This window comes from Sorex araneus, chromosome X, assembly GCF_027595985.1.
Source record: "Sorex araneus isolate mSorAra2 chromosome X, mSorAra2.pri, whole genome shotgun sequence".
In the NCBI taxonomy this organism is placed as follows: Eukaryota; Metazoa; Chordata; class Mammalia; order Eulipotyphla; family Soricidae; genus Sorex; species Sorex araneus.
The window spans coordinates 55,519,564-55,535,652 of record NC_073313.1 but is presented as its reverse complement, the minus strand read 5'-3'; the positions used below and the strand labels follow the sequence as shown (position 1 = coordinate 55,535,652).

Below are 16,089 nucleotides of genomic sequence, written 5' to 3'. Positions count from 1 at the left end.
AATTAGCAGCCCTGGGGATGAGTCACTTGGCAGCTGGGGAGGGAAGCTGTGCAGAGCCCAATGAAGCCTTGACTCCTGCCCTGTGGCTGGCGGGCAGCACCACTGTGTTCATGTGTGTGGGTGCCCTCCTGTGTGTGGCAGCCTGTGCCGGCTTTGAGGAGCACAAGGGCAGTCCATGTGCTGGCCCATGTCCATGTATATCAGGTTGTCTCTACAGAAGAGTGTCTGGTTGCTGCTTCCTTTGTGTGTGTCACTGAATGTCACTGTGTGTGTATGTGCGTGTGTGTGTATGCGCGTGCATGCCCGTGTGTATGGAGCGTGTGTCTATGGCAGCAAGTGTCAGGAGCATTTAGGTGAACAAACACGAATGCTTTATAATTGCATTCACCCCTCCCTGAAATAAGTGTTCTTTATGCGTTTTTGCTTATGCAAGCCCTGCACTTGTATTCCCAGTTTTCCCTTGTCTTTAGTCTGAGTACATTTTGTTGCAGGGAACAGAAACCCACTCAAACTCACTCAAGAATAAAGGGTGTGTGTAGGGGGACTGTTATGAGGCTACATCTCTCAGACTCTGAGAACAGTAAGTGAAATATGGCCAGGCCTTATGCCAACTAGAAGTGGGGCCAAGAAGTCAAGGACCACGATTGCTATCTTTCTGAATCTTGAGAGCCTATGTCTCATCGTTCTCCATCACTCATAGTTTGCTCGACCTTCACCATCTTTCTTTGTCAATGACTCCTCTCTGAATTAGCTTTCTCTGCTTTCATTAACAAGACTTGCTGCCACCTTGGAAGGCACAGGACCTTCCAACTTCAGGATGGCGGTGCTTCTCTCCAACCTATGGTAACAAGATGGCAAGGGGTTGAAGGGATGTTGATTCTCTTGGAAATTGTTAAGAAAGAAGATACCAGATTTTTGGTGTTTATAACCTCAATTAGCAATTTTTATGTATTCTTGAGGGAGGTCAGAGCCAGAGAAATGTGAGGGAGGGGAACGGGGGCACAGGCAATGCACTGTGTTCAAAATTCTTATTTGGAAGATCATTCATTGAGGTGTGTATATTACTCCTTCAATACAAGTCAACTTTTGCTTGCTTTCCTTCCAAGTGCCGTGGTCTTGCATCAGCATGCCCTGTATTATCTAAACATATCTCCTTATTTTGTGCCCAAGTATCTTTTAAGTGCTCAGTGAATATTACCATTGAAAGCAGTGTGTGATTATTTTCATTGCTTTAGAACAACTGGAATAATTCTTTTTACAGTACAGCTGCTACCTAGTTCTTGGTTGCTTCAGAAAATTTTGCATTTTATTAGTGCAGTGACTGAATTTATAGTTATCTGCAGCATATAATTACAGGCGCACATTATCAATATTATCAGCTTGACGCTGAAGCAGACTTCTCCATTAGTGCAAACCCTGCAGTCTTTCCATTAATTATAGAGGGAATTAATGACCCCTTAGAAAACTTTTCACCTATGAATAAAGAGTTTGAAACTATTAACCATAATGACTGTTCTCCAGGCTCAGAGGCAATGCCAAGACCTTGGTCTTGCATCGTCTGACTGAGGCTAAGAATAGAGAGTGCCCACCAACCTCCTCAAGACCTCCTAATTCTGGGCAGGCACATGGCAAGTGCATGGTAGGTGCTATTGTTATTTTTATTTAAATATTTTTCTTAGGCGGCAGAGCCTGGCGAGCTATCCGTGGTGTACTTGATATGCCAAAAACAGTAACAACGACGGTCCTCATTCCCCAGATCCTGAATGAGCCCCCAATATGCCAGCGGGCTACACTAGCATGCAATGGGGACAAATGGAGACATTATTGGCACCTGGTCAAGCAAATCAATGAACAACGGGATGACAGTGATACAGTGATTTTTCTTAGGAAGAACATGTAGCTCAGTGGCACAGTGCGTACCTTGTATGTGTGACACCTTGGGTTTGATCCCAAGCACCACTATACAAAAAGATAGCTTCTTATTGTTAAAGCCATTATCTGGTCTTGTGAGATAGTATAGTGCATAAGGTGCTTGCCTTGCATGTAGCAAACCCGCATATAATTCCCAGAGCACTGCCAGATGTGATCCTGGAATACTGAGCCAGGATAAATCCCTGAGCACTACTGGATAAATCCCTGAGCACTACTGGGTGTTGATGAGGAGGAGGAAAGGAGGAGATGGAGGAGGAGGAGGAGGAGGAGGAGGAGAAGATGAAGATGGCATCTTTCAAATTTAAATGATAAACTTGAGTAAGAAAGATCATTTCAGTCTCAAGGAAGAATGTCCTTCGAGTTTCCTTTTTATTTAACTATTTTAAATATTAATAATTGCTTTCATTTTGAAAATGTCTTGTGTATCAGTATTGATAGTAGTATTGATGTGTTGATACACATGACATGTGTCATCTTAAATTCTCTTGCTGCCTTGCCAAGTAAGGGTGATTGTTTCCACCTTACAGATGGGGAAACTGCAGCGTAGAGAGATGCAGTTACAAGGGTATCCATTCAGCTATCCAGCCACTCCAAAGATGATTTATTGAGTACCCAAACCATGCCAAATACTGCGTTAAATGAAATTCAGTCAATATAATGATGAATAATAGAGTCCTGCTCCAGGGAAGCGTATGTTCTGGGATGGAAATCAAAGAGCAACAGTTACTGATGATTACAGGGAACCAGGATGTGTTAGTGTGCTGTGGGAATTCCTCAGAAATATATCTAACCTAGCCTGAGTGTCATAGAAGTAAGGTGAGGTAAGAACTGTAGCTAGACTGTTGGAGGATTGTGGTGCCTGCTTTGGCAAAGAACTGAAGCCCTGTTCACTATGGAATGGGGCCATCAATAGAAAAATTGTCTAGAAATGAGGCAAAACGTAAATTGGGAGACTGAAATGGTCAGTGAGTCCCAGAGTTGAAGAACTGCCCTTTTAATGCTGCCTGGACTCCTGGAGGCATTTATTCCTAGCTTGGCTTGGCTTGGCCAGGATTCAGGCCAGGATTCATTCCTGTGGATGCAGTGCCCTCTAGTGTCCATAATCCATCTTGCAGTCTCCACCTCAGCAAGGAGTGCCTCCCACCAGAATCTAAGAATTGTGATTATATACCCTATCACTGTCACTGTCACTGTCATCCCGTTGCTCATCGATTTGTTCGAGCGGGCACCAGCAATGTCTCTCATCGAGAGACCTATTGTTACTGTTTTTGGCGCCCCTCTCGGAGAGCCCGGCAAGCTAACAAGAGTATCGAGCCCGTGCAGCAGAGCCTGGCAAGCTACCCGTGCGTATTGGATATGGATATACCCTATACTGGACATAATTTAGGTACTGAATACATAATTTAGGTACTGAATTTGGGTCCCTGATCCCAAAGAGCTTCGGCTGTAGAAGGGGACATTGCATGTGAATAGACAGTGCTGAGAGCAGTGTAGGAGAAAAGATCATGGTGGAGGGGGCAGGGCAAAGGGTTACAAGCTCCCTCTGACTTGTGAAGAACAAGAGGGAGCTGGAAATGGGAGTGCGCGGTTGGGGAAAGTCCTTTTGGCACAGAGGGTGACACAGGCAGAGAAGAGACTGGAACATCAGAGAGTAGCAGAAAAGCATTATAAGCATTCTGAATGGAACCCAGGTTGGAGATGGGGAGGGAGCGGAGATTGATTGGAGGTGGGAGATGGGGACCAGCTAACCTCCGGCTCACAGTAAACCCTCACCCTCGTTGATGGAATCACAAAATGAATTCCCTCTCCTTTGGGGAATATAAACCCACCTTGAGAACTAACGAAAGCAACACTCCCCAGAACCATGCTCTTTCTTTAATATTTTTCATACAATGTCAGGGTCTTCAGAGACATTTTCTCGCCCCTCCCATGCCAATCAAATAGTCAAGTTGCTCTTATTATAAATATGGCAACTTATCATGGCCTCTGAGTCTCTGAATCAGTGTTCTTCTCCTACATCTCCATTCTGTTCTCCCACCTTGGTGTATGTCTCCCTTGGTTTCTTTGCAGTTTCTGGAAATACCACCTTGGGTCCTTTGTCCAAGTTTTTTTCTTCTGTGTAGAATACCCACCCTTCTTCTTCTGCCTTCCAATAGCTTTAACTACATTGCTTGTTGAGTGGTTCTCACTTCTCATTTGGCTATAGTCCCATGAGAGCAGGATGTTGAGGACACTGAATCACTGCTATACTTGGGCTGCAGGCTCTGTTGAATAACTGAAAGGAGACCGTATCAGTGTCCTGTGGTCAGCTGAGTTTCTCATTCACAACCTTTTCTCTGTTTCAACCCCTGATGGAGAATCATCAGTCTGTTCAGGATGCTCAGATGTGCCTAAAATTCAAGAATGCCACAAATTCAAGAGACATTTTTCTAGAAAGTCCCCCCTGCCCAAATTAATTGGGTTCCCTGTGGGTCTTTCCTGATTCCCTGAGAGAAAAACTAAGACATTTTATTTTTTTGGTTTTTGAGTCACACCCAGAAGTGTTCAGGGGCCACGCCTGACTGTGTTCCAGGGACCAACTGTGGTGCTGGGATTTGAATCAGGGTCATGACTACAGCCACAGCCCCAAGTTCATCAAGTGCCTTAAGTTTTGTACCAATTCTCTGGTCCCAAGGCTGAGACTATTAATCATATATACATGAGTCTCACTGAATTCTCACAAGAACCCACAAGGTAGGAATTAGCCTCAGAGTGTTGCTCAGATGAACTTGGAGCTAGCTCGACCAGGCTCCAACATATATGCTCTTTGTCTCATGAGAAAGGATTCAGGGGCTTATCCCAGATTACATAGCATCGTCATCAGGAGTAGGACTAGAATTTCTGTCTCTCAGATTCTGCCAGGCCAAGAAAAGGTCTGGTCCAGAGGTGCAAGTTCTTAAGGAAATAACTGCAAATGAGCAAAAGGACTGCCATGCAAGCACTAGGGATATTGCAGGAGAAGGGGAAAGCAGGGGTTGGGGCCAGAGCCCTACAGTCTAGGGACTTTAGAATGTCAGCAGGAAGATGGGATGCCACAGAAGGCCCACTTTATGATGGTCCAGAGAGCTGATCTCACTCAGATGCCTTGGCTTTCTTGAGAGGAACCAGCTGCCCCAGTAGGGAAGCAGGAAGACAGGAAGGCTGGGCTGTAGCTTGTCAACTCTTATTCCTTCTAGATCACTGGCTTCTTGGCCCCTCCCAGGGCCTCCTTCTGCTCAGAGCAGCCAGAAACTGGGGCTTTGGAGCAACAAAGGGAAAGGATGACTTTAAGGTGTTTCTGTGGTGCTCTTTGGAAACCCTACACGCTTCAGTTTCTCATGATTCTGTCTTTCTCAAGGCGCCCTTTCTCACTGTGGAGAGAGATTATTATGGTAGGTAGGTGAGGAGGTGCCTGCATTCTGGTTTGACTGTATGAATTTAACTAACATCTTTTCCCTCTCTAGGCCTCATTTTCCCTCATCTGTAAAACCAGACCGGGCAATTTCCTTGGAAGAGCAGGCTCTCAATTATGAATGGCTGTTTGGGGGGCTTTTTTTCCTTTTCTCTCCATGCAGACTTTCTCTTATCCAATATAGAAAACACAGGAAAGGAAAAATGTATTGTACACTGCTAAAACTTATTATCTGAGGGCTCATCTTGATTTCTCAAAATGGGTATTTGAAGTTTGCTGGTGCATCCCCAAACAATAACCTGTATCTTTTACTGTGCTATTTATGAGGGCCTTCATGGAAAGAGTCTGTGGGACAATCTCTTTATTCCCAAGGCAGCACATACGGCCAGAACACATATCAGAATTGAGAATTGCCATCTCAGGTCCCAGTCTTGGGAGGTCTGCCCCTTATTAACTGTATTATCTGTGCCAAGTTAGATGTTGTCTTTCCAGTTCAGTTTTCTCTTGAGAAGGATAGGACAAGTGACGTGTACTAGACTGGGGAAAGTACAGAAGGTGGACACAGGACGTACAACCTGGGGATTAACCCAGAGAAGTCACTGTGGCTCTCAAAGTGGCTTCCTTTTTCTAGGAGTTTGCAGTTCTCCTGGGGGATCGGGGGAAGAAACAGTTTCCAGTTGCAGTCTGGCCTGCAGCCCAGCTGGCCTGGCCCTGCCCCCTTAGTTCCTCCTTCTAGGGAAGGACTGGGAAGGAGGGGGTGGTGACACAGTAGAGGCACTGCCGGGGCCAGGGGCCTTTCAACTGTACTGGTCCAGACTCATGGACCTTCCTAGGAAGAACAACAGGTAGGAACTTCCGTCCTCCTCCCCTTGCGGCCTTCCTTCCTGGCCCAGGCTTAGCCTTGGGCCTGGTCCCTGGGCTGCTCATTCAGCAGCCTCTTGACTTCCTGGTTACTGACTTCCCTCTTAAGTTGGAGGCCTTTGGCTTGGGGGAGGGAGCCACCTTAAATGGCTGACTCCAGGGGCATCTGGCTACGCAGACTGTCAAACCCCTGGAGCCCCGAGCAGGCCTTGTTGTGGGTGTGATTGTTGGCCAGCCTCACCTGATATGTTTGTGAGCCTGGCCTGGAACTGCAGGCACCCAGTGGCTGCTGAGAAGCCCTAAAGCCAAGGGGGCTCTGAGTGTCGGGTTTTAATGAGGTAGCAGTCAAAGACTTGGGCACTGTCTTTGGCACTAGAAAAATAATTCTGACTCTGAAAATTCTTTTAGAGTCTCAGGTAAAGGAGAGGGCCTGGGATTCCAAGATCCTCTGTAAGGTTCTTGGACAGCCTGAAATTGGCAGCAAGTGAAAGAATAGCGGGTGGCTGACCTGCCTCTCTGAGCCTTTCCTAGACTCTTGAGTAGCCCTGCCCTACCCACTGTCTGCCTTCAGAGCTGCTGGGGCAGGGACTGGGGGAACTGGGAGAGGGGGGCTAGCTCCGCTTCCCAGCGTCTGCCTCATGCTGGGTAGGAAATAGACCAGGCCTTCAGCCTCGGTCCTTGCTGTTCCTTTTCCCATTGGACATTCTCTGGATTATAATTCAAGAAGCAGAAGGCAGAGGGGCCTTTGGAACCCTGCACCTTGGTGGGGGCATAACACAGGAGTGGGGTGGGGGGGCAGAACATGGGCCCTGCCCTGGGCGGGGGTGCACTGCACTGGTGTTGGAAGCAGACTCCTACTCCAGCCCACTGGTCTCTGGCCTCCTGGGCCCAACCCTCCCATTCAACCCTGACTCCCATCCTGTCACCAAGACCACTGAGACCTTGTCAGCTCTCCTCTGCCCTCGCCCCTCCTCTCCTTTGCTCTGGCACTCTGCCTTTCCCGTCTTCTCTCTGTGCCTTTTTGTCTTGCCTCCTCACTTGTCTTTCTTTATTGTCTCTTTTCTGTCTCTCCCCTTCCTTGTCTCTTTTGGTTTCTCTCTGTCTCTTTCCTTCACCTCCCATAGTGTTTCCTTCACCCCCATGCCCAGGCCTGGGTTCTTCTTTTGGTCCCAGTGCCTTTCCTCTCTCCATCCCTCCCTCCCTCCTTCCCTTATCATATGAGAAGTTTTCTATAATGGGGAGCCCCCATACATTTTTTCCCTTTCTCTTTCACTCCCCTTTCTTACCTGTGTGGCGTCTGGTGTGGGGAGGGCTCCCTTCCCCCTTCCCTGCTGTGGTGTCCCAGTGTCCCCGTGGCTGAGGGCCCCACGAAGTCACCTGGAACACAGGAGGCCCAGCCCAGCTCTTTTGTCTCTGCTGCCCCCTGTTGTCATTGTGCTCTGTTTGTGGTTTGAGTGCTGTCCTCTCTTTCTTGACTTTGTGGTTTTTTCTTTTTTTCTTCCTTCCTTCCTTCCTTCCTTCCTTCCTTCCTTCCTTCCTTCCTTCCTTCCTTCCTTCCTTCCTTCCTTCCTCCCTCCCTCCCTCCCTCCCTCCCTCCCTCCCTCCCTCCCTCCTTCCCTCCCTCCCTCCCTCCCTCCTTCCCTCCCTCCCTCCCTCCCTCCCTTCCTTCCTTCCTTCCTTCCTTCCTTCCTTCCTTCCTTCCTTCCTTCCTTCCTTCCTTCCTTCCTTCCTTCCTTCCTTCCTCCATCCCTTCTTTTCTCCTTTCCTCCCTTCCTCCCTTCTTCTCTTCCCTTCTTCCCTTTATCCCTCCCTCCTTGTTCCTTCTTAACCTCCCTACCTGCCTTCTTCCCTCCCTGCCCACCTCTTCCTCTTCCATTCCCTGTCCTCCACAACTTACTTCTCCCAGTCTTCCCCTTTCCTCTTCCCATTCATTCTGACCTCCTTGTCCCCATTCCCCACCTTGCCTCTCCCCCATCCCTGTCTCTCTCTGTCTCTCTTTCTCTGTTTCTCGCTGTCTCTCAGGTCCACAGCGTCTCATACTCTACACCAGTATTGCTGTCCTACTCAGGTCCTTGACTCCATGAAGCTTACCCCCCCAGGCAGGCTGGCAGAGAGCAGGTAAGAGCTAGACCCATCCCTCCTCCCAATTCCTCCCCTTTCCAGACAAATATGCAATGCCATTGCTAGACCTTTCCCCCAATGCTCCCAGCCCTTGGAGTGATCTTGGAATGAGTGTTTGCACATATGAGGAGAGTGACTGAGGGACCAAGTCAGGACCCAAATAAGACATTCAGAGTCTGTAGGTCTTCCCTAGATGCTAGATGCCTGCCCCCAAAGCAGGAGTAATGAATCTTAGAATGTAAGAGTTTGCCAGTAGGATAGGATAAGGAAGAGTATTAATAAGTAAAGGGAACTATCTCCCATATCTTTGGAGAACAATACTTTTTCCATGTTAATTGGAAAATAAATTTTACATTTTCTAGTTATAGTGCAATAAAAATGGAATATAACAATAACAAAAAGGTTAGGTACTTCACCTACCTGAAATTTCAAAAATGTATATGCTAATGGGGAACTTATCATGGAATCTAGAGATTATTTAGAATAAATGTCAACAAGAATAACATATGATGCCCTATGGGATATGGCCATGGGGATCCACAGAAGAAAATTTGTGATTGTAATTTTTTATTAGAGAAAAAGACAGCTTAAATCAAGTGAAACAATTATTCCTCTCAAAAATCTAGAAAAATAACAACCAAAAGGAAGCAGGATGACGTAATAAAACACATAAATAAAAAAATAATGAAATAGAGAACAAAAGAGATGATAAACTAAGAGTTGATTTTTAAAAAAGATCTATACATCAAATAGATCATCATGTGGCAGATATGACTAAGAAGGAAGGAAACATAGTATAATAAGGTATGATAAAGAAGATTAATCCATAGATTCTGAGGAAACCAACAAGGTAATAAGAAACTGTTTTTGTATATTTTTGTACCAATAAATATAAAAATCTAGATGAAATTGTCCTTTTTATTAGGAAAATGTAAAGCACAAGATAACTTGGGGGGGGTCACATTAACTCCTGAATAGAGCAATAGAGGAGGGGTTAAAATGATTGTCAAAATGTTCTCATTTGCAAGTGGGAGCGCTGGATATTGTATGGTCCACTGAACAAACCCCAAGTATTTCTCTGGTAGTAGCCCTGGAGATACCATCTGATGTGTCCCCCAAATAAAAACAAACAAAACTTCTCTTCTCAGAAATGGTACTTACCTGGTCAATATGATGGAAGTTCTAGTTTGATGAAAGTTCTATCAAATCTTAAAAGATCCAATGATATAAAAAGATGACTGCATCCAAATTCATTCTAGGAGATAGATAACTGAACAGACTGAGACAAAAAAGAAAAATGATACTCTAATTTCATATATTAATAGAGCATTAATTTTTTTTAAAATACATTGTTCCCAAACTGTTAAAAGAAGACAAATGAAGTCTTGTCCCAGTGTAGGGATTGGTAAATATTAGAAAATCTGTTATTGTAATTAGCTACATTAATTGATTAAAGAGAAAAATATATAACCATTGTCATTAAAACTACAAAAAATCTAGGGCCAGAAAAATAGTAGAGTGTAGGATGTTTGCCTTACTCGAAGCTGATCCGGGTTCTATGCCTTGCAGGCATATGGTCCCACAAGCCCTGACACAAATGATCCCTGAGTACAGACCTAGGAGTAAGCTCTGAGCACCCCTGGGTGTGGTCTCAAAACAAAACAAAAAATCTACAAAATTTTTGATAAAATTTCACATCCTTCCTTGATTTTAAAACCCATCATTTTCGTTATCTCTTTCTGCATGGGAGATTTGTTACATAGCAATACTTGTACAGTCAACTAGGAATCATTGAATTCTTCCTTAAATGGTAAAGATTTTTTTAAATTAGAACCCAATGACAAATTATACAATGTAACCATAACAGTGAAGCAAGCACTAGATAAATTTCCATTTAAATTAGGAATAAGAAAAATGGATTATTGCTATCACTGCTGCTGACAATTTTGTTTCTGGAAGTTTCAGCCATGAAATTTAAAAATTAATCCAAGGAGGGTGCTGCTCAGGGTGAGTTCATAGGCAAAACACCTGCCTTGCAAGCCTGATGCCAGTGAGACAAGTTTGATCCCTGGCACCACCCCTCATGCCTGAGCACAATCCCAGTGGCTGTGCTGTTTGGGGTCCCTAGCGCTTTCTCCAGTCATCACAACAAAGGGAAGGGAAAGGGTAAAAATTTAATAGGAAAGAAAACTGTATGTAAAAATGAGGGTCCTGAGGATAGGTGAATGTGACCCTGGTTGCATCAACATTGAGAACAAAGGGAATGACAAAGTGAAGGGAGAGGGAAATAAATAAGTTGCAAACATATTAGAAGGAGCAGAATTAGCATTATTTTTATATAATATGATCATCTATTTAAATAATCAAAGAATAAAATGAAATAATTATTAATATAGGAAAAATTAGAGAAACGTGTACATAAAAATGTACATCCAAACCCATTATCTTCTCTAAATACCAGCAATATTTAGAGGACACAATAGTTTAAAAAAATTCCATTTACAACCACACACAGAAATAAAATTTCTAGGAATTGGGCCAGAGAGATACTACAAGGGGTTAAGGCACTTGCGTTGCCTGACCCTGGTTTGATGCCAGGTTAAATCCAGATCCTCTCATGTGCTCTACCACTGAGTTACAACTCCAGCTATTTTTAATTTTTTAATTTAATTTTGATTTAATTTTTAATTGAATCACAGTGAGATATACAGTTACAAGTTGTTCATGATTGGGTCTCAGTCATACGATAGTCCAACACCTTCACCAGTGTGTATTTCCCATCACTAATGTCCCCAGTTTCCCTCCCATCCTCCCCCCCCCGCCCCCCGACCGCTTCAGTGTACTATAAAGTTCATCTGGAAAAGTAAATGCCCATAAATTGCCAAGAAAATGTTCAAAAGAAGAACAGCGAAGGAAGAATGTGCCCTACCAAGTAAAAAAACTTACCATAAGAAGTCAGAAAGAGACCCCCTTAAAAAAGGAAGCCAGAACAATAGTACAGGGGAGTAAGACCTTGAATGCATTTGACCTGGGTTCCATCCCCAGCACTGAATATGGTTTCTCAAGAATCACCCAGGGTGATCTGTCCTTTGGTTTTTGGGCCACACCCGACTGTGTTTAGGGTTTTCTCTTGGCTTTGTGCCGAGGATCATGTATGGTGCCAGGGATAGAACCTGGATCAGGCACGTGCAAGGTAAATGCCATACCCACTGTACCCACTGTACTATCACTCCAGCCCAGAACTGATTTCTGAGCAGTGTCAGGAGTAAGCCCTGAGCACCAGCAACACTGAGTGTTGCCCAAAACAAAACAAAACAAAACAAAAAACTTACCTTAAAGTTATGCTAATTATAAAGACATCACAGAAACAGAAATATGAAAATTGGAAGAAAACAAAATTTAGAAGCAAGCCTATGGAGATTTGATTTATGATAAAGAACTCATTTCAAATCGATGAATCAGTAGGGATGGAACCATTTGGCTTACCATTTGGGATCAAAACTAAGACTCTGTATACAAAAAAAAACCCATAGAATTCAAAGGCAAAAAATTAAACAACTGTGACAGTACCATAGGAGGGCAGAAAAGCCTTTCTGAGCATGACTTAAAAACATAAAAACCAGGCTGGACAGAATATTTAAAAGGAGCCCATATCTGACATGCTCAGGGTCCTGGGTTGAATCCCTGCATGAAATGGCCTCCTGAGCATTGCAAGGCTTAACTTCAGTGGGTGCTAGAGAGGCTAGGGAGACACCCACACCCACACCCACCACACACACACACACAAAATATGAACAAGAACTCAGAAGCTATAAAATAAATGGTGATAATTTTGGCTACTTTAAACTTAGCTTCTCCATAGAGATATATCCTATACATAAAGTAATAACATAAGCAATAGTCTAAGAGAAAGTATTTGCTTCACTGCTCTCAGGCAAAGGTGAATTTCTCATCTGTATATATGATATCTTCTGGAAATCATTAAGAAAAAGGTACACAACCCATTTAAAGGGAGAAATAACATAGTTTGGACATTCAGAGAAGAAACAGCTGGAAAGATAATATAGCGAGTAGGGAGCTTGCCTTTCATGTGGCCAACCCAGGTTCAATCCTTGGCACCCCTAAGCACTGCCAGGAGTAATTTCTGAGTGAAGAGCCTGAAGTAACCCCTGAGCATTGCTAGGTGTGACCCCCCCAAAAAAAACCCACAAAAAATAGACAGCTAATAAGTGAGAAAGGATACTAAAACCTACTAGAAAAGAAAGAAATGTAACTAAAGAAATGTAACTAAAACCACAATGAAGTACTATGTACTAATTTTTAGTACCCCAAGTAAAGAATTGAAATGGTTGTGAAGAAACAAGCTTTCTAACGTGTGTGTGCTTGCATGTGTGTATGTGTGTGTGCCTGTGTGTGCTTGTGTGTGTGAGTGTGTGAAGCAAGAAAGATTTTATTGAAATTTAGAAAGATGTGAGGGGAGAGAAAGGGATTAGTCTTCAACAGAGAACACAGGACTCTCCAGAGTGGAAATAGGCAAGCAAAGAAACACGCAGACAAGTGAGATATGTGTTCAAAAGAGAATACAGGCTTGAAGAGCAAGTCACTTTCTTTGTTTTTATTGAAGTACAAATTGGCCTCATATTTCTCTAAGGTTTTAGATTGACCCAATTTGAACAGCTATAGACCTCAATCTCAACCACAAACATTAGCCATACTGTGCATGGTCTTTATCACATGGTCTTATAAGATAGTATTCTCAAACAACTCTTAATGAAAAGAGGGCATGAGGTTGTTCTCAAAACAAAGACAATATTTTATGAGTAATAATGGTCTTTATTTTTACCAATATTCGAAATAAAGTGGACATTCCTTTAGCCCATCAGTGCAGCTTTAAGGCATCTACCCTACAAAACTACTTTTAGGTCTGTGGGAGAGAACTTGCCTCATCTCTCCCGTATGTGTTCATCACCAACACCACACACATACACACACACACACACACACCTACTTCTGAATGTTTGCATGCAACGATGTTCATTGTAGCATTGTTTGTAATAGTGAAAAAGAAAAACAGGCTACAAATCCTTCACTGGGAAACAACTTTCCCCTCATGATCCGACCGTTCTATGGATTGCTCCATAGCAGATCAAAAGCAAACAAGCAAATGAACAAAAATACCCAAGATATTTTGACATGGAAAAATCTCCAAAAGCAAGTAGAAAAGTGAAAGAACAAGGCTTAGCAAATGCTCACATTCTTTTCAAAGAAAAGCAATGCTCCTTAGTAACAGTAGAAACATATATAATTGTGTTGTAATTTCAAAATCATCAGCCTCCTTCCTTTGTCCCACTTCCCTGTTTTTACTAACTCATTTCTCTTCTGCTCTATGTAATCTCCTATATTCAGCTATTCAAATCTTGCTTTTCTTTTTAATACTACCTCATTCACTCACAGCAAGCATTTGCCCTGCTACTCTTGGATAGGCCTCATGCTGAATATGGGAATAAATTGCATCTCAATCTGTTGTCAGGAAGCTCAAATTCAGATGGGAAAAAGTCATATATACAATGACAGCACAGTGTGGTTTGCAATGGGGCAAAAGAAAGCTCAGAGGATTCCCAGAAGAAAGGCACTTAATCCCATCTGGGAGTCAGGGATGGTTTCCTACAAGGGAGTTATTTAACTTGAGTCTTAAAAAGAGTCATAGCTTTCTTTTATCCCCAAACCCACTGGAAATAGTCTTGTTTACCCTTTGGCTCCTCCAAGAAGGAAGAGCTAGTGCGAGTTAATAGTTGAGTCAGTACCTTCTCTCAAGTTCAAATTATGCCATTTACCAACTACAACTTTGAGCAAACCATTTAGCTTTTGAGCCTCTGTTTTCTAATTTGTAAAGTGAGGATAGTGCCTGTCAGGACTTATTTTAGGATTGGAGATGAAACACTTTTGAGTAACTAGTAACTCTTGAAGGGCAGGGGCAGATAACCCTCAGAACCAATGTGCAACATTGTATTGGATCATCTCTAAAAGCTGTATTCATCAGGAGATGGTTCTGGGTAGAAAAGAATGGGTGTGGACATAGTGCAACTTTGGGATGAGGAAGCTGAAAATAGTATGTGGGATAGAGGGGATTGCACCATAGGAAGAGAGAGGCAGATTCCTGGTGTCAGTTTAAGGTAACATAGGAAGGAAAGTAGGGGGTGGTGACCGTATAAACTGAGCCCATGTAAGTTTTGGCCTTGTTCTATGGATACCTTTTCCCAACTTCAGGGAAGTGAAGCATGGTGGAATAGTAGCTGAATCTGTGCCAACACATCTCAACTTATACACCAGATCTTTTACTCACTAACTGGTATACCTATAAGCCACTTACCTTACATCTCTGAATTACCTTACATCTTACATATGTTTATTTATTTTTTAAATAATAATTTTTTATTCTTCTTATATGTTTATTTATTTTTTTAAAGAACCCAGAATCATGTCCTCTTTTATTTATTTATTTATTTATTTAAAATTTATTTATTTTATTGAATCACCATGTGGAAAGTTACAAAGTTTTCAGGCTTATGTCTCAGTTATACAATGCTTGAACACCTGTCCCTTCATCAGTACCCATATTCCACCACCAAAAACCCCAGTATACCTCCCAAACCCCCACCCCCCACCCTCGCCTGTGTAGCTGATAAATTTCACTTCATTTTCTCTTTACCTTGATTACATTCCATATTTCAACACAAAACTCACTATTGTTGTTGGAGTTTCCCCCAAAAAAACAGCCCTGCTGACAAGGAAGCATTTGATAATTAGTTTTCCGTTGCTGAGAATGAAGAGATATGAAGTCGTGCAGCCTCTATTGTGGCCACACGGTTTAGGATTTCTGTATTTTAGTATTTTAGTTATTGAGTCCAGGGAGATTTATGCTAGAAATTGCATCATTTCCCTTCCTGGGGCAGCATGGGGCTATGACTTAGTTCACAGTCTAGAGACATTGCTGCAAGCAGTTGCTGGTACCAAAAGTAGTCTAGCTGGCCTCTAGATCGTGGTCGATCAGCAGCAGAGCTGCCGCACAAACCTGTGGCCACCCGGATTCCATCTAGTTGGAGCACGCGCTGGTATCGCCCCTGGCCCGAGACTGCCCACACGTTCCACTGTTTCAAGTTCATACCTCTTTTTTTTCCTTCCCATGCCACCATGTTTGTACCTCCTTAATGGTCCTCACAATATGGTGGACGCCACACAGCTTTTCCCTGAAAAGGGAAAAAAAAACGAGAAAGAAGGACCTTTCCTCTCCTTGGCCAGCATGGGGCTATGGTTTAGTTCACAGTCTAGAGACATTGCTGCAAACAGTTGCTGGTACCGAAAGTAGTCTAGTTGGTCTTCGGATCATAGTCGATCAGCAGCAGAGTGGCCTGCACAAACGTGTGGCCACCCGGGTCGCATCTCGGTGGAGCACCTCCTTATATGTTTAAAAGGATATTTATAAGGATTTAAAGGATATTTGAAAGGATTTTTATATTTCATATTTTGAAAAACACCTTGCAGTGCCTAGGGCTTACTCTTGACTCTGTGCTCAGGAATCACTCCTGGCCATACTTCATGGGCCATGTATAGTGTCAGGGACAGAACTGGGATCTGCCACGTGCAAGGCAAGTGTCCTAATCTTTGTATTATCTCTCCAGCTCCAGTAGGTTCATTTTTTGAGGAGTAGATGACATCATTTAGGGAATTCTCTTTGATAAGTGCCT

The 16,089-nt window shown here is 43.4% G+C and overlaps 1 protein-coding gene across 4 annotated transcripts in view; it reads left to right on the top strand.

Moving 5' to 3' along the window:
* The window catches only part of IQSEC2 (IQ motif and Sec7 domain ArfGEF 2), a 91,729-nt gene that overhangs the window by 38,553 nt on the left and 37,087 nt on the right, over window positions 1–16,089 (top strand). The window contains exon 3 of one of the 4 annotated variants that reach the window (XM_055119679.1): window positions 8,246–8,341. The exons of the other annotated variants lie outside the window; for them this stretch is intronic. Within the exon in view, the coding sequence (XP_054975654.1) occupies window positions 8,246–8,341 (96 nt within the window). The remainder of the gene's footprint in view (window positions 1–8,245; window positions 8,342–16,089) is intronic. 4 annotated transcript variants of the gene reach the window in all.